Here is a 19,079-nt window from a genome sequence, read left to right on the forward strand (position 1 = left end):
TAAGATTCTAGATGAAGATGTGTCAAAAGAGACTGAGAAGGAACTGTTAGGAAAGAGGAGAACCAGAGGGAGAATTTATCTTGAAAGTCTAGAGAGAGTATAGGGGAGGACATGGTGATGGACCATGTCAAAAGCTATAGTGCTTTTCAGATGACCATGTGCATTCTTATTTAGATTCAAATCGAAGTAGATGTCCTGTGAGGCCTCAGAACATTAAAGGGGAGATGGCTGGTCATAATACCTGTGGCTTCAGCTCTGCCACTGTCTGGCCCAAGGAAGACCTAAGTTCAAATGTGACCACAGATACTTATTAGCTGAGAAATCTTGAGCAAATCACTTAATCTGTTTGCCTCAGTTTCCTCACCTGTAACATGAGAATAATAATAGCACTAACCTCCCAAGGTTATTATGAGGATTAAATAATATTTGTAAAGCACCTAACCAGTTAATGGGTGCTATATAAACTATTATTATACTGAGCTTGAGATGTCTTAGTTTACCTCAGAGATGTCTGTTTACTACCAGAAAAAAAAAAAAACTGTTGCATAAAGGGTGCCCGACCACCACAAGACTGAATATTCAGAAAAGAACATTCAATGTTCTGGGAGAAGCCTTTCCATGTTGCTCCCAACACTAGTACCTTTCTATGAGATTACTTCCAATTTGCCCTATATATAACTCTTTGTAAAGAAGGTTTTTTGTTTTGTTTTGGTTTTGTTTTTGCATGTTTTCTCTCCCATTAGAATGCGATCTCCTTGAAGTTAGAAGCAAACTTTTGGGCCTTTATTAAAATCCCCAGAGCTTGGCAGAAGGTCTGGTTCTTAGTAAGCCTCTGAGTGACTGACCAACTGAATAACCAACAGGAAGAAGTCCTTGAATTCGGTCTCGCATGGAGGCTTCACCCCGGCCAACAACTCTTCCATAATATCGGAAGGTTCTGCTTTTCCGTTTTATCAAAACTTGGCATAGACGGGGTCAAAATGAATACCAACTAACCCACAACACACACGCGTGCGCGAGATAAAAAGGGCAGACGCTGAGCCCATAAACTCGTCAGCCCTTTTTCTTCCAGAAGGAGCGACCTGTTACCAAGGCAATCGAGAGCTCGCTGCGCCTGCGCATTCTCTCTCCCGGCGCGGGGGAAGGAGGGCTTGCCGGAGCGGAAACGGAAGTGGAAGTGGAGGCAGAACCTGCCAGGAGGTAAGTAGGGAGGGAGAGGAAGGTGTGAGTCGCAGACTGGACCCTGGTGCTGTTGTTAGGTAGGGCCAGACCTCCATGGGGCGGCTCCGTTTCTGTGTTTTGGGTGTGTAGGAGTTCCGTGCTTGTGTTTCTCTCTGCCTACTCCCCCATGTCTGTGTCAACTTCCTAATTTGTCTTGTGCTAGTTCTGTCAATTTCCGCAATCATCACTATTCTCTCTTAACAGTTCCCTCCCATCTTTCCCAGATTGTGTGCACTTTGACTCCTCTATCTCGGACGTGAACTATCTTGCCTCTGCATTTTAGACCTTGACCCGACCTCCCGCTGTGTCCTGTGGCCTTCCCGTTTTCCTAGGACTGTGGAGTTTAGTACTGGAAGGGACCTTTGAAATTATTCGAAAATTGAAGCCCATAAGGGAGGCGAAGTGAATCGCAGTCAGTAGTAGAGCTTAACATAATCCAGGGCTTTTACCTGGAAATCTATAGTCCCCATCACTCCTTTTTTTTTTAACCTCCTTTTTTCCATAACTGTACTCCTATGTCCTCAGAACTTTGCTCTCCCTCCCGTTATGGTGCCCTTGGATCATCACTGATGCTGCCACATATCCTATCCAGAGTACCTCTCAGTTGTCTATGTTACTAGTTCATTAAGTTATTTGTATACCACCAATTTTTAAGTGTTATTATAAGACTCAAAGATGACAATGTAGGCAAAGTACTTTGTAAACCATAATGCAGTATATAAAAGTTATGATGATCGGAGGTATACCAAAATTATAATTATACAATTTTCTATATTGTAGAACCCTGTTATTATAGAACTTTTTTTCAGTACCCAAAGAGTAACTAACAAGAGTGGGGAATAACTTTGAGGAGATCATACTATTATATTCATACATATCTTTGTAGCAGGGCATCTAAATTGGAATCCTGTTCTTTATTTGATTTAATTTTTTTCCAGTGAAGACAGTTCTATTTTCTTTCCCCATTGGGGGGAAAAAAACCCTTATAGAAAACATACATAATCAAGCAAAATATCCCACATTGGCCATGTCCAAAAAAAAAAAAAATATTTCTCACTCAGTACACTTTGCCTTATCTATCAGGAGGTAGGCAGCATGTTTCATCTTAGATCTAATGGAATTGTGTGTTTGGTCATCAAATTGATCAATTCTTAAATCTTTGAAAGTTTTCTTTTTGGTGTTGCTGTATAAATTGCTATCCAATTCTGCTCAGTTCACTATACATCAGTTCACTCCAGTCTTTCCAGATTTCTCTGAAAATATCCCTTTCATCATTTTTTTTACAGCACAGTTGTATTCCACTATATTTATATACTAAAATTTGTTCAGCCATCCCCAAGTTCCTCATTCTTCTATCTCTTTTGGGGGTACAGACCTAGGAGTGGTATTGCCTAGTTGAAAGGAATGCAGAGTTTAATAACTTTTGAGACATACTTACAGATTGCTTAATGTCTAGACAAATATATAGCTCCACAAGCTATACATTAATAATACTAGTTTTGCTATAACCCCTCTAACATTTGTACATTAGCTTTTTTTTTTCAATTTCGCTAATCTTTACTAATCTTATGGGTGTGAAGTTGAACCTTCCAGTTGCTTTAATGTTATTTCTTTGATTATTAGTGATTTAGACTTTCTTCACATAGTTAATGAAAACTTTGCTTTCTGACTTTGAAAACAAAATCAGTAATTTTCACAGCTTTTGGCAGTATTCTGTCAATTGGGTTAAGAAAGTTCATTTTGTCAGCAAGTATTAGTTATTAGGCAGCAGCCACAAAATACAGTCTTTCTCAAAGAGCTCACTTTCTAATGGTCAAGATAACATGCAAAAATTAGGTACATAATAGAGCTATAGACAGCATCATAGACAGTGAGGTAAGCACAGAGGGAAAATGTCATTGAGCTGAGGGGACTCCTTTGCTTTTGAAGTAACCTTGCTAGAATTACTTCACTACTGGGTTGCTACCTCCCTCAAGTAAAGATTAGAAGAATGATAGTTTATCAAATGGAAAAAGGCAGTCAATTGACATTTATTAAGTGCCTACTATGTAGTGAAGGATTGTAAAGAAAAGCAAAAGTCAGCCCCTGTCCCCAAGGAGCTTATGTTTTTTGTATGTCACTATAATTCATTTCAGTATTTATTGGGGGGTTTTATGGGTCTTTAATGAGACTGCTCAAATTTGGCAGTTGGTTTTTTTAGAAAAACAAAAAACAGAAGTGTAAAATGACTTGAATTTCATTTTGTTTTTATATGTCAGTGTTTTGTGGGGTGATATGTGAATGGTGAGAGGAAAATGTACCGTTGTCAACACCTATTTAAGAATAAACATTTGATAACATGCATAAGTATGTTTTAAAGAATTTAATAACTGAGGAACCCTTTGAATCCTCCAGGTCTAAGAAGCAAATTATATCTTTTTTTTTTTTTAAGTAAACTGAATAGGTTAAATGACCAGATGAAAATTTTCTACCTTAATTGGGACAGAGCTGGAAATTAAAACCAGTTTATGGCTTTTTCTGAAGAGTTTTAAGTGTAATAAAGAACAAAATAGAACCCATTTTTAATTATACCTCATTATAATACAGATAAATTATAATTCCGGTATATCTTAGGTTGTCATCTTTATCATCAAAACTAATATTTATTCAGTGCATTATGTTTTACAAAGTACTTTGACTACATTATTTTATTGGATTCTGTCAATAGGTAGAATACAGCATATGTGCAGTAGGGCTTCTGTATCCATGGGGGATATATTTCAAGACCTACCATGGATAGCTGAAATAGCAGGGGTAAAAGAATCCCTGCTGACCTCCCCCCATAGATATGTTCTCTTTCCCCACTCTGCTCAGCTAGGTACTCTGTGGTTTCCCACCCTACATACAAAAACCCAGCAACAATAAAACACTTTTTTAAAAAAGTGAAATTGGAGGTGGAAAAAGTGAAAGTTAAAGCAAAAGAGACCTCTGGCATGGATAGAATGCCAGGGCCAGAGCCATGAGTACCTAGATTCAAATCTGGCCTAAGATACTTTCTAACTGTGTGGCCCTGGGCAAGTCACCCCTGATTGCCTAACCCTTGCCATTTTTCTATTTTACAATTGTTATTAAGATAGAAGGTTAGGGTTTAGAAAAAAAAGAAGAGACCTCTGCCAGCTGACCTCCATCTGCACTTCTGAGTAGCAGTGCCTTATAGGTAGACACCTCAGATATGGTAACCAAGGATAAGGGGGCCTACTGTATTACCATCTTAGTTTTACAGATGAGGAAACAAACTCAGAAGATTAAGTAACCATCTAAGGTTCTACAGCTAGTAAATTGCAGAACCAGATATCAAACTGATTTTTTTTATTTCAAATGCAGGTACTATTGCTTTGCTCCCCAAAACATAAGCATGCATAGTAAAAATGGCATCAATATAGTTATTAAGGTGGGATTTGGACCTTGTCAGAGTAGTCTTTTTGATGCATAGTTATTGGGGAAGGGCATTCCAAGCTGAGGAAAAGCTGTAAGTAAAAAGTTCAGAGGTAGAAAGGTATGTCAATTTGATCCATCAATACCAGCATTACAAAGGAGTTCTGTGTAAATTATTTTGAAGGCCTTTGTAAATATAGTAAAATTTGGGTTGTCTAGAACCCTAAGTGTATGAATTATTAAGGATAACCAAATTTAAGAAATTTAATCATTTTTAGTTTAAAAACTTTCTAAAAGATATTTTATGTTTTAGTCAATTATCTTACATCACTCTCTTCCTTTACTTGCTGCCTCTTTTTCTCTCTCTCACCACCTCACATTCCCCCTGAAGTGTCTTAGCAGAAATCATCCCCTCTGAGTCTTTCAACTTTGAAGACCAGGGACAGTTCTCATCCTGGAATAATGTGAGTTGAGTTTGGAGTTGCCTTTAGGGTCTCAGTCCTAGGTTCCAAGTCATCTACATCTTTATATGTAAAACGCACAATATAATTTGACCTATTTTGAAAAAATTGGGATCATTATTTTAAACATTGTTCACTATGTTATGCAGTCATTCAGTGATGCCCCCCAGGCCTATTGAAATGTGTACAACTCTTTGCTCATCTAAATGATTCTAGATTCATGTTTTTTTGAGTTCACCCCTACTAGGTTTTCTCATCAGCAAAATAAGAGGATTGAATGGACTGTTCTCTTCCAACTCTTCTAGCTCTAAATCTATAATCTGAGAGAGTGTGTATATATCACAGTATTGGAGATTAAGGGAAATAAAAAGATGGATAAGACTTGGGCCCCTCTCTTTAAGAAGCTGAAAATATAGTAGTTGATTGGATTGGACATCCATCTCCCATCTCTGGGCCTTTGCTCCATGCTTGGAATGTACTTCATTATCTCTTCTTAAGAACCCGAAACTTGAAGCTAAGCTGCTACTTCCTACATGATATATTCAAATCATGTTCTATATGGATGATTTGTTAGTATTTTTCAGTATAATCAATTCTTTATCCCACCACATACTCATATGAAGACTTTGCCTTATAACTAACCAAAAAGCATCTTCTAGCTTCCTCTTCATCTCATATCTTTCAAACATCTTCCCCTTTATCTCCTGCTTATTTGATCCTACATCCCCACCAGATACCATCCTATATCACTCTCTTCTTAGCTAAGCTCTTTAAAAATTTTTTCTACACTTGATGTTACATTCTCCTCACTCTCTCTTCTAAAATCCTTTGCAATCTGGATTTCAGTGTCATCATTCAACTGAAACTGCCCTTACCAAAGTTACCAATGATCTTTTAGTTCCTGAATTTAATGATCTTTTCTCAGTCCTGATCCTCCTTGACCTCTCTAAAGCATCTGACACCACTTTCTTCTCCTGAATACTGTCTTATTATAATATCCTCTCCTGATTCTCCAACCAACCTTTCCTCAGTCTCTTTGCTCTTTCTTTAGCCAGGTCACATTCATAAAACATGGTTAGGAGGCAACAACTAGATGACTCAGTAGATAGAAAGCAAGGCCTAGAGACAGGAGGTCCTGGGTTTAAATCTTGCCTCTGGTGCTTCCTAGCTGTGTGATCCTAGGCAAGTCACTTAACCCCAACTGCCTAGCCCTTATCACTCGTTTGCCCTAGAACCAATACATAGTATTGATTCTAAGATGAAAGGCAAGGTTTAAAAACAAAACAAAACATGGTTATTAGCCCTCAAGACCCTGTCCTGGGTCCCAGTACACTATTTTACTTGGTGGTCAGCTCCCATGGATTCAGTTATCATATCTATAAATATACCCTTGTCTCCTAACCTGCAATCACACATTTCCAACTTCCTTTTGGACATCCCTAACTAGGTTTCCTCTCTAGGCATCTTAAAGTCATTCAGTATGTCCAAATTATAACTTGCTATCTTTTCCCCAAAACTTTTACCCTTCCAGAATTTCTAGTTACTGTTGAAGGCACCATCATCTCCCAATCACCTAATATCCCAATATCATTGTTAATCCTGAATTCACTTTCACTCACCCCTCCTATCCAATCCATTGCCAAATCTTATTATTTCTGCCTTCATAATACTCCCTTCAAATCTCCCTTTCTCCACACTAGTTCATGCCCTCATCACTTGTCACCTGGATAATAGCCTTTAACTCTACTCCCTGTCTTGCGTCTCTTCCCACTCCAATCTATTTACATTGAGTTGCTACAGTGATTTTTATAAAGTGTAGATCTGCCCCCCCCCAACTCCCAATAAGTTCCAGGGGCTCCCTGTTATCTCCAGAATCAATTATAGTTTTTTTGTTTGGCATTGAAGTACTTTGTAATTTTGCTTCTTCCTACCATTCCAGACCATTCCAGTTTCTTCCATATACAGTACTATGATACTGAATACTGTTCTTCAAAAACAATACTCTAGGGGCTAGTTCCCCTGTCTAGAAAGTTCTTCCCCTCACCTCTTCTGCCCCTCACCTCTGCTTCTTCATTTCCCTGCTATTCATCAAAGCTCAGCTTAAAGCCCTACGAGCTTCTAATGCCATCCTTTTTTAAGATTACCAACTATCTACTTTGTATATAGTTATATACCTAGTTTTTAACATGTTGCTTCTCTTGTTTCAATGTATGCTTCTTGGTTTGTTGTTTTCTTTTGATCTTTATTTATACCTTAATACTTATTACAGTGCCTGGCACATAATAAAAATAAATGATTGTTGTATCAACTAGTTCTATTAAGCACTGGAAAATATAGGTTTAGAGCTCAGGGAAAAGATAAAAACTTGAGGTAGAGATCTGGAATCATGAGCATAAATAGAAGTAATAGCTGAAGTTTGTGGGAGTAGGAATGATTGCTGGTGGGCAGGGAGGGGAGGAAGTGTAGGGACAGAAGAATATAATAGAGCCAACACAGATAGAACATGGGGTGACACCACAATTAAGGCCTTAGAAAAAAAGAGTCAGTTAAAAAAGAAAAGCAGGGGAGTATTGAATTAGAGTTGTACATGTTGTCATTAAAGCCAAGAAGGGCTAAAATAAAAAGGAGGACGAGTGGACAACATTATCAAGCATTGCAAAGAAGTCAAGAATGATCAGGTTTGAGAAAAGGCCTCAGCATTGGCATTAAGGTCATTGGTGATCTTCAATAAAGCAGTTTTTGTAGAGTGATGGGATTGAAAGTCAGATCATTGCAAGAGTTTGAGGAGAGAGTGAATGTAAGGTCTTAGAAATATATGTGTTTGGCAGTGTCAAAGTAGAGGAGAGATGTACCCAAAGGCGTAGAAGGATCAAAAGAAGGACTCTTTAGGAATAGTAAGACTTGAACCTTTGAGCTTTTAGGAATAAGGAACACCTGCAAACTGATGGAAAAGAACCAGTAGAGAAGGAGAGATTAAAGCTAAATGAGACAAAAAGACTAACTGCACCAGCAAAGTCATGGAAAATGTAGGAAGGAATGGGATCCAGTCAGTAGAAGAAAGATCTTGATAAGAAGAGGGATAACCTGTCTTAGATCAGGAGATAATTGATAGTCAGGGTCTTGGGGGAGAGAGGAAGATGTTTTGTTTCACTTTTTAGGGATAGATACAGCTTTAATTTCAAATTAGTGATTTAATTAGCTTTTTTGTGAACAGAATACAGTCACCATTGTTTTCTGAGATATTGGCAGAATTAATTGGAACACACAATTATGAAACAATTGGGACATAAACATTTTGATGAAAATATTTTTGCCACAATATGAGGAGAATTGTAAGGAAGGAACAAAGGAAGGAAGATAGATATGTGTAATATATATACATTTTTTACATAACTCTAAGACATCACTACACTTTTATTGACTGCACATACATATATATGTGTGTGTGTGTGTATGTATGTATGTATACACACACACACCTGTCACTCTGCAGGCACCAATTCACACTCTTTATTTGGTGAGTGTCTAATGCCAGCTTCTAGAATAACTCATATTGACCATACTATTTTTCTTACATTCTTATAAATTAGAGAATTTGTGTCATAGACCTTTTAATAGGCTAATGAAGTCTATGAACCCTTTCTAAGAATATTATTTTCTAAATGCATAAAACAAAACATAAAGACTATAAAAGAAACCAATTATATTGCTATAGGGTTATCCAAAAAAAATTTCCAGGCCTCCCTGAAATTTATCTGTATTTCTTGTTAAAAGCTTCTTTACTAAGTAATGTATATAGAAACTCAGGAAGACTGGCTTATTGAAACATGTTTCTGATTTGTTTGGTTCTGTTTTAATTAGCTCTTTCTTCAAGTCACCTAGACTTTCAAGCCTCAGTTTCTTTATGTATGAAATGAGGTTAACATGGTGATTGAGATCTTAGATCCTGTCTCTAAAATGCTATGACCCTATGATTTATTCATGGTTACTTCTTATCTAAGTGGTTTTATAACAACATTTTCTGATTCTAATGAATCATAGTTTAGTTTTTTGAGGGGAGGTTTTCCTCAAAGAATCCCAGAGTTCAATTTAATAGGTGTCTCTTAAAAGACTTTTTTACTCATGGCACTATTATTATCCATAAAAAATGAACCGGGCCAAGTGATTTCATTGGAAAAGTGTAATCATGTGATCTGTGATTTATCTTTAAGTTTAAGGTAACAGCTGAAAGTTCAAGAGTTGTCCATAGTACCAAGAGCTTAAGTGACCTGTTCAGGGTCACACAGCTTATATCAAGCAATTGGTAAACATTTATTAAGCCCCTACTATGTTCCAGGCATTGTGCTAAGCACTGGGGATATTAAAAAGAGGCAAAAAACAGCTCCTGCCCTCCAGGATCTTACAGTCTAATGAGGGAGCTGGTATCTGTGACACACTACAGTAGGTGTCAGCGGTGGAACTTTGACCAAGGCTTCCTGTCTCTGGAACAGACTCTCTAATACACTATCCTGCCTCCCATAGAAATTTTTCAATGGGGTATTTATTCATAAAAATAGGATAAGATAGAGAAGAAATGATATTTAAATACTCTGTTTTTTGTTTGGTGTCAACCCTGTTTAATTCTACAATAATTTTGTATACACATATGTATGTGCGAATATACATACATATTATATATATATATATACATATATATATATATATATACATGTAGATGTCATTCCAGATTTACTAGCATGTCTAGCCTATTCAAGAGCAAAGCCTGAGTGATTTACTTTTAGTAGTGAAAGGTTTAAAAAAAGAGAACCTATCTTTTTTTGGCAGTAGTAATAGCCACAGAGTTTTTCTCTGTCATTTTAAACATATCATTTCCCACAACACAAAAGTTAGTGTTTGGAAACTGCACTTAAAGGATGAAGGGAGCCAATATTTAAAGCTCTGGAGAAGCTGAAATACCCAAAGGCACCCTTTAATGTCCCAAGTTCCCAATCTTTCCCTATCCAAATTTTTCTTTTTAAATGCCATTGTAGAGCACATTGTAATGTAACACTCCGGCTGTAATTTGTGATTCAAAATGTGAGAAATCAGCAGTGTGAAAGACAGGAAAAACTCATACCTGCTTAATTAAAACATTCAGTGAATTTTTTCACTGGGTTGAGAAAGGAGGAAAACATTTGAATAAAATCAAAGCAAAAGACTGAGCCTGTCTCCTTGCAAAATAAAGAGGAGAATGTTTTCAGAAATTCAGTGTTGTCACTTGCAGTTTTCAGTAGAAAATACTTGAAACAAAAATCCCTTTATTAGTGAAGAAAGGCAGCCAACCCAAATGTGACAGAAGCTACAGCCCAAATGAGAGCCAGTGTTTCTCTAAAAGGTGGGAGTGAGTGAGGGTTTTATTTTTGCTCCATCTCCCAAATTTATCTCCACAGTGTTTGTGTTGGCTTCATTTGCATCTTAAGCATCACTGCCAAGTAACTATGGGAGCAGGATAAGCTCCATAGTTATAATAGGGGCCAGATTCCTATGGCTTCATGCTCTGTTTGAGGCCATCCCATTTCCTTGAGAGAGACTCCACATGTTGGAGTGGGTAGGAAGCAATGAGAGTTAGAGCCCAGATTTGTGAATATTCAATTACTGTAACGTTTTGTCCATTTATTAGAAATAAGTTAATGACTTAAGCGTACATTTGACTCAAGAAACCAAATCTTTTTTTTTTTAATTTGTTTTTATTTAGCTAAATTCACCAAGTAACTTCCATCAGGCCCCTGCATCCCTTCTTAAATACAGATAACACCTTATGCTATGTTTATTTTGCCGAGGTATTGTGAACATAAATCACCAGCTATGTTCTACTTTTAGAGGTAGCCTCAGGAGAAAATAGGACTTATATGGATTCAATGCAATAACCCAGTTTATATGTGAGATTCTTATAGAAGGTATATATTTGGATGAAATTAAGATCTTATGCGAGATTTGGCTATATAGGGAATTTAGTTTTATGTATGTGTACACATAGATAGCTATAAATATAGATTATGTATAATTATTATATTGAGATTCCAATATACTTTCAGGTTTTGAAAGAAATATATCTGCATATAGTATACTATATTATCATCATTACTGAAGTTTCTAATATGCTGTTAATGACAGTAATTTATTCATATCTTTCCTCATATGTCATGGATAGTAAATATCAATAATTTATAATAGTTAATGCTTCCTGTTAGCATTTTTGCTTAACTGAGTGGCTTATTTGTTAATTCTTTATTGTTCTTCTTAGAACTACTAGCATAGCATAACAGTTTTTTCTAAATTTAGCAGTTATAAAATGACTTAATTTTTGGTTCCTTAAATGTTATTTTTAAAAAAAACATCTTTTTGATAAGATAAGAGTCCCTAAAAGAGACTTAGTCCGCAGTCAAATAAGTCATTAGATTGAGATTTAAAATGTTGGTAGTACAGTAATTTGCTGATTATGGATGAACTATTATTATCTGATTAGATATATATATATATTTAATGGCCTGCTCAGATTTTTTTCAAATGCTAATTTTTAAGTTTTGGGGTTTTTTTTCTAAAATAAAAAAAAATACCAATGGGTCCATTTTCCATAAAAATCAGGTTCTCTTTTATGCTGTTATATTAGGGACATGGAAGTAACATCCACTCTAGATTCAGAGGACTGGAGCTCACATCTCACCTCTAAGGATTACTTACCTTTGTGATCTTGGGCAAGTTATTTAATGTCTCTTGGCCTTAGTTTCCTCATCTGTAAAATGAAGAGTAGATGGCCTCTGGGGCTCTTTCAGTTTTAGACCTATGATCTTCTATTACTCAGTTCTGACAACCACTTTAACATATGACTTATTTATTAATTTATTTTTTTAAACCTTTGCTTTCTATCTTAGAATAACTACTGTGTTTCATTTCCAAGGTAGAAGAGTGGTAAGGGCTAGGCAATGGGGGTTAAGTGACTTGCACAGGGTCACACAGCTCAGAAATGTCTGAGGCCAGATTTGAGCCTAAGACCCCCATCTTTAGTCCTGGCTCTCAATCCACTGAGCTACCCAGCTGCCCCAACATGTGAATTTTTCAAAAAATCACTGTTTCTATTTAAAATGCCTAGAATTGAGACATTGACTTTTTGAAAAATATATTTCTATTTTACTTCTTAGTTTAAGAATTTGTTAAAGGACTAGTTTTAATGGGGGCCTTAAAAGATTACTATTGTCCTTCCTGAATTCCAACCCAAGTAATTATAAAGGATCTCTTAAAAATCTTAGTGTAATTTCGAGCTTTAATAGCTATATTTTATTTATATAGAGTTTGCCATTAATATAGTATTCTTCACTTTCTATCTGAAACCTCCCAAAGTGCTTAACAAGTACATAATTTCATCTCAGGTAATGCTAACTCTCAGCAGAAGAATAACTTTGAATATTATTGTGCATTTGATTTAAAAGATAACTTTTTTGTTTGTGTTAATAAGATGAATGATTAATCATATTTATTTTTATTTTCAGATTAATACCAAGATTTCAACAATGGGTGTGAGAGGTTTACATGGATTTGTGGGAAATGCCTGTCCCAGTGTATGTACAGTAGTAAATTTGAAAGAAATGGCAGAAAAATACCAGATTCACCATCCTGGATGCACTCCTGTAATTGTTGTTGATGCCATGTGCTGTCTTAGACACTGGTATACACCCAAATCTTGGGTCTGTGGTGGCCAGTGGCTGGAATACCTTTCTATCTTACAAGATTTCATTAAAGCTTTTAATACAGCAGGCATCAAGTTGGTATTCTTCTTTGATGGTGTGGTAGAGCAGAATAAGAGGCATGAATGGGTGAAACGGAGACTGAGGGACAACAAGGAAATATCTAGAATCTTTCAGTTCATCAAGACCCATAGGCAACAACCAAGCAGAAATATGTTCTTCATTCCCTCAGGGCTGGCTATATTTACTATTTTTGCTTTAAAATCCCTGGGTCAGGAAACTATGTGTTCATTACGAGAGGCAGACTATGAAGTAGCTTCTTATGGGCTTCAAAATAACTGCCTGGGAATTCTTGGAGAAGATACTGACTATCTCATCTATAATACATGCCCTTACTTTTCTGTTAATAAGCTCTGCCTTGACAGGCTTATTACTGTTATGTTCTCAAGAGAGAACCTTTGCCATAGCCTGGGCCTCAATATAACAGATCTTCCTCTCTTGGCCTGCATCCTGGGCAATGATATAGTTCCAGAAGGCATGTTGGAAAATTTTCGACAAAAATGCTTGTCTGGCTATCCTTTTGCTAAACAGAACAATGACAAAAGGACTAACACAATCCTAGCCGTGGCAGACTACATAGCTAGAGTTCTCCACTCACAGCAAGGGGTGAAAGACCTGCAAGAGATGTTACCTTTGGGAAGAAATAAAACTCAGTTTTGTAGGGGCATATTGTCCTATCTCCTGCCTGGGCAACAATCTCCCTGGCTTCTCGAAATATCCAGCTTGGAAACATCAGACAAGCAAGAAGTAACCATGTGTTCAGACCCAGAGATCTTACAGGTACTTGGATACATTCACCCAAATTTAATACCTGGGTTAAAAATAGCATTGTACAAATATTTGTTGTATAACTACCATGTGCAAGGCCATGTTTGGGGCCCTTTAAGGATAAGGGGTTCGGGGTGGACTGAGGATACACAAAAAAGTAAGGTCTCTGCCTTCCAAAATGTTTAAGTTTAGTTAGAGAGATGAGACAAGTGCGTATGAATTGCTCATTAAAAATACAAGGCAGTATTTAATACTGCAGGAATAAGTTGTATAGAAAATAGTGTAATATTTATTGGGAAAGGAAATGGGAAATTGGAAAAACCAGGATAATGTGAGGCTTGTATGGAGGTATGGAGGATTTGAAGGGGAATGGGAATATCGCTTGGTGAGGCAAAGGAGAGAGATGCCCCCTGCTGAGAGGAAGCCACAGGGGTCCGATAAAGACTGTCCTGAAATGACTGAAGTTCAGCTCCCTCTATGACCAGAAAAGATAGTCCACTTATCTGACTGCGAATTCAAATAATATAAAGTTTAATAACCAGTTGGGATTGGAGTTTTTTCTCAGCTTCAGACCTGAGGCCAGGTCCCAGAGACTGGTGGAGGGTTTGTCCCACTCCCATCTACTGTATATCAGTCCTCTCTTTGTCTAATTCAGAATCTTAGCAGTACACAGAAAGCAAACAAGAACAGTTCTAACCTTCAGAAGCCTGTGTCTTTGGGCTGAACAAAGTAGAGCATGCCACTCCAGACTGGGCTGAATAAGCTCCTCTCTCCTCCCACACCAGGAAGCAAGTCCCAACCCAGCAGGCAGGAAGTGCTCATCACAAGACCCAACTGCCACTCCCAGTTTCCCCTTTCCCCACCAACTATTAGTCTGATTTCCTTTCCACAATAGTACTTCCATAAGAGGAGCTTTCATCTTTGGCTAGTATAGACAAAAAAATCTTGATGAACCTTTTAGGTTGGGTATTTGAATAGACAGAAGTTGGATTCCAGACAGAAAGTATGGCATGAGTGAAAAATGTAGAGACCAAAATGCACAAGATGTGTTTGAGGAACAGTGAAGAGTTTTTGTAGGAGAGTTATGAAAGATAGGTTGGAAATGTAGGTTGGGATAAGAATGTATGGGGTATTGAAAGTCTGACTAGGATGTTTGGCATTTATTCTGTAGGTAATGAGGAACCCTTGAAGGCCTTTGATAGGGGAGTTTCTTGATAGTGATGTTGCACTTAGTGTCTCAGAGAGGGAAAACAGTAGAGGTAGGAAGATAGAATGGGATAGATTAACAGTGGTAATTCAGGTAATTCAGATGTGAAAGGATAAGGGCCTAAATTGGAATATAAAGGACATTATAGATGAAGAATTGGAAGGGAATGGTAACTGATTAGATAACTAGGCAGTAAGAGAAAGAGATAAGGAGAAACTTAAGTATGGAAGAAATAAGGAAGGTACACGAAGCTATTTTGAAAAGAATAAGTTATTTGGTGTTAAGTATGTCAGGTTTAAAACGCCAGCAGGACATCCAATTGGAACTCTTAAGTAAACATTTGAACATGAAGTACTGGATGTTGAGAAAGCAGTTAGGGCTAGAAATAAAATTCGACAGTCATCTGAATAAAGGTGATTTTTAAGGCCTCTGAAAGTAGATGATACCTCCAAGAAAGAGACAATTGAGAGCAGAATAACAGAGAACTGAATTTGGAAAATAGTCACACTTAAAAGTCAGGAAATGAACAGAAAATGATAAAAGGGTTTTTTGTGAAGGTAGAGGAACAATTAGGACCATGTTATGTAATGCCATCAAGGAATTATAAAATTTCCAGATGAAGAGAATTGCATGTGGTGATAAGTAAGGCCTAGGGAAGGAAAAACATTGGATTTGACAATTAGGAGATCATGAGAGATCTTTGAGAGTGCAGTTTCATTAGCATAGTGGGTTGAAGAACAGATTATAGGAAATGTAAGAATATGAGGGAATTGAGGTACCGACCACATATCTAAAATGTTTGGCATTGAAAGGAAGGAAATAAACAATTGAGATCTGGGTAGCTGCAATAGCAAGTGAAAGTTTTACTTAAGATAGAGAGATATGTGCTTGTTTGTAGGCAAAGGGAAGAAGCTAGTAAAGAGAATTTGAAAATGAGAGAAAAGGGGGAAAGAGAGGAAACAAGATCTGTAAGAGGCCAGAGGAGGAAAGGACAGACATGAAGGCAAAAAGATTTTAGAAAAAAGGAGAGGTACCTCTTCCTTTGAGAGAAGATCAGAGAATTGGGATAGAGAGAGTTTTCAAGTAGATAGGAAGATAAATAAGGGACTTGTGAATATTAGCAGACTAGGCATGGTCACCTAAGCATTTGACAAGCATTTATTTATTAAGCATGTTCTATGTGCCAGGTACCAGTTTGGTAGTGGGGATACAAACGAGAATGAAAACACTCCCCGTCCCTCCCTCTTCTGGGAGAAACATGGGCAAAGATAAGCAAACAAAAAAAAATACAGTGTGTTTTGATGAGAGTGAACCTCAACAACTAGGGTGATCAATAAAGGCCACGTAGAGGTGACACTGAGCACTGAAGTATGGGATTCCAATAGATGAAGGTGAGAAGGGGAAGCATTTCTAGCAAAGAGAGCAGTCTATACAAAAACTTGGAAGCAGAAGATGGAATGTGTATAGGGAAGAACAAATAGGCTTTTAGGGCTAGAATGTAGAGGATTTAAAGGAAGTACTGTGGAATAGTGGAAAGTATGCTAGACAAAAGAATTTGTTTTATTCTAGATCTAATAGAGAGCTTCCATTAGAACAAGGAAGTGATAGAATCACAGAATTTGAGAAATGGAAGAAACCTCATACACAAAAGAAGTCTCCACTAAGAAATACTTAACAAATGTTCAACCTCTACTCAAGGGACTTCAGTGTAGAGAAACTTGGTACCACCAGAGGCAGCCCCATCCACTTTCAGACAGCCCTAATTATTTGGAAGTTTTTCCTGAAGTCAATCCTTAATTTGCTACTTGGCAGCTTTGACCCATTACCCCTAGTCCCGCCCTCAAGGGCAAAAAAGTATAATCTAATGGTCTCTTCCCAATAACAACAGTCCTTCAATTGCTATGAGACTGTCATTTAAAAAATTTTTTTATTTAATTAATTTAAAATATTTTTCCATGGTTACATGACTCATATTCTTTCCCTCCCCTACTCCCTCACTCTCCCATAGCCATTGAGCAATTCAACTGAGTTTTACATGTATCATTGATCCAGACCTATTTCCATATTATTAATATTTGTACTAGGGTGATCATTTAGAATCTACATCCCCAATCATGTCCCCATCAACCCATGTGATTAAACAGCTATTTTTCTTCTGTGTTTCTGCTCCCACAGTTCTTTCTCTGCATGTGGTTAGAGTTCTTTCTCATAAGTCCCTCAGAATAGTTCTGGATCATTACATTGCTGCTAGTAGAGAAGTCCATTACATTCGATTGTGCTACAGTGTATCAGTCTCTGTGTATAATGTTCTCCTGGTTCTGTTCCTTATGCTTGAGGCAGCCTTCTTGTACCCTTTAAGTTTTCTTAACAAAAAACAAAACACAAAAAAAAGTTTTCTTAAAAAAAACAAGCTCAGTTCTGTCTACTGAGCCTCATATGACATGGACTCAAGGGCCTTCACCATCCTTGTCACCCTCTTAGGACAGTTTCTGACTAATTAATGTCTTTCTTAACTGTGGGCACCCATGACAGAACATATGTTCAGATTTGTGCTTTAGGGATATTAATTTTCCAGCTTTATGGATGTTAGATTAGAGACGGGAGAGACTAGAAGCAGAAAAACCATCTAAGCTTACTGCAATGGTCAAGGAGAAAAATGATGAGTGTCTGAACCAAGGTGATTGTATGAATGGAGAGAAGGGTAAAGGAATAGGATGATAAAGATGCTGTGGAAGCAGAACTGACAGAACTTGGCAACTAACTGGATATGAGGAGTGAAGGAAAGGGAAAAATTGAAGACTTCAATTGAATGAAGATTTGCTATAGGGGGTAGATATACTAAACCATTACATATTACTTTTTCTTGAGGCATATGTTAAAGAGATGCCATCTCTCCTTATTTGATCTAGTTCTTTTTTGTGTGTTTTAAAACAATTTGGAATTGCTTATCCAAGTGAATTAAGAGTAATTCAATAAAGAACCTCAATTGCAGTTTAACTGGGACTTATTTTTTTTTCTAAAACTTTTCCCATTGATACCATAATTAAAACAAAACAAAACAATTTTGTAATATTAGTTCAACACATGTCTGTGGGAGGTATATAAATAGCATCAAATAAATCTGCCTTCTATGATTTCCTAAAGAAAAAATCATTAGAATTACTATTTAAATCATTTAGAGTTTGTAGTCTTATTATTTAGATTACCTTCTGGTGACATTCAAGAAAACTGGGGATAGAGAAAGATGTACTAATTCATAAATACGACAGGGGTGCCTTTATGATGGATTGCTGTTTACAATCGGTTTTTTACAGTATGTGAAATATGAAGTGGATATAACAGCATAGTACAACTAGCACTAGAATTAATATCAGTAAACAAACCTGATATTGGCAGTAGCTTTGAAACTTAATTACTATGCCCTTGGACATATTAATTAGTATCTTTGAGCCTTACCACCTTCTTCTATAAAATAGAGTAATTATGTTATTATCACCTAACAGAGTTGTCCTGAGGAAAATCTTTTGCTACATTAATGTTCATACAAGTTTGCCCAAGTGTCTGAATTCCTTCTATTTGTTTTTTTTCTTACTAATATTCCGATCCATTCCTATTCCGTGCTTTGAAGTACTGCTATCTGTTTTTTGGTATATATAGGATATTTCCTGAACTCTGATGCTTCTAAAGGACTTCCTCCAATAGTGGCATCACTGGGTTAAGTCACTTTTCTTTGTGGTTCCAAATTTTCCAAAACTAGCTTTCTCACTTTATAAATGAGAAAACTAAAATTTAGGGAAGGTAAGCAGTTTTCTCATAGTTACACAATTTAGAACTCAGACTTCAGTCTTCTGACTAAGACTAACACTCTTTCCATTTAGTAGAGAGGTAATAAAATTTTCCCTTTAGATCCTGAATAAAGAATACATTACCATTCCATTTTGTTACCAACACAAAAAATGAGAATAAGCTACATGTGCCCCAAGGATATCCTCAGTGAGGATATTAGAAAAGAAAAGAGACATTCCACAATACTGTCACACATCAAAAGATTTGGAAAATACAAGTACATTTGTTTATTGTTTACTGATTAAAAAAAAGATTTTTTTACTCAGGAGAATAAACCATCTCAAAGTTTGTGTTCCAACAACATATCCCTCATTCCTTAAAAGACAAGACATAAATTGAGGGAATGTTTATTCCCCATAGTTGTTTGACACTGTTATGGAG

At 36.8% G+C, this 19,079-nt stretch overlaps 1 protein-coding gene across 5 annotated transcripts in view; it reads left to right on the forward strand.

The window, feature by feature from the left end:
• Positions 1-922: 922 nt before the first annotated feature.
• Positions 923-19,079, forward strand: part of FAM120B (family with sequence similarity 120B) — a 127,456-nt gene continuing 109,299 nt past the window's right edge. Inside the window, exons 1-2 of one of the 5 annotated variants that reach the window (XR_008916727.1) lie at positions 923-1,200; positions 12,623-13,657. Coding sequence is in view for 4 of the 5 variants with exons in the window: in XM_056819067.1 (XP_056675045.1) it covers positions 12,644-13,657 (1,014 nt within the window). In the remaining variant the exon portion in view is untranslated. Of the gene's footprint in view, positions 1,260-12,622; positions 13,658-19,079 lie in introns of all 5 variants that reach the window. The other 4 variants (XM_056819067.1, XM_007484943.3, XM_003340458.4 and 1 more) reach the window with 4 other exon arrangements.

Source organism: Monodelphis domestica, chromosome 2 (genome assembly GCF_027887165.1).
Source record: "Monodelphis domestica isolate mMonDom1 chromosome 2, mMonDom1.pri, whole genome shotgun sequence".
Lineage (NCBI taxonomy): Eukaryota > Metazoa > Chordata > Mammalia > Didelphimorphia > Didelphidae > Monodelphis > Monodelphis domestica.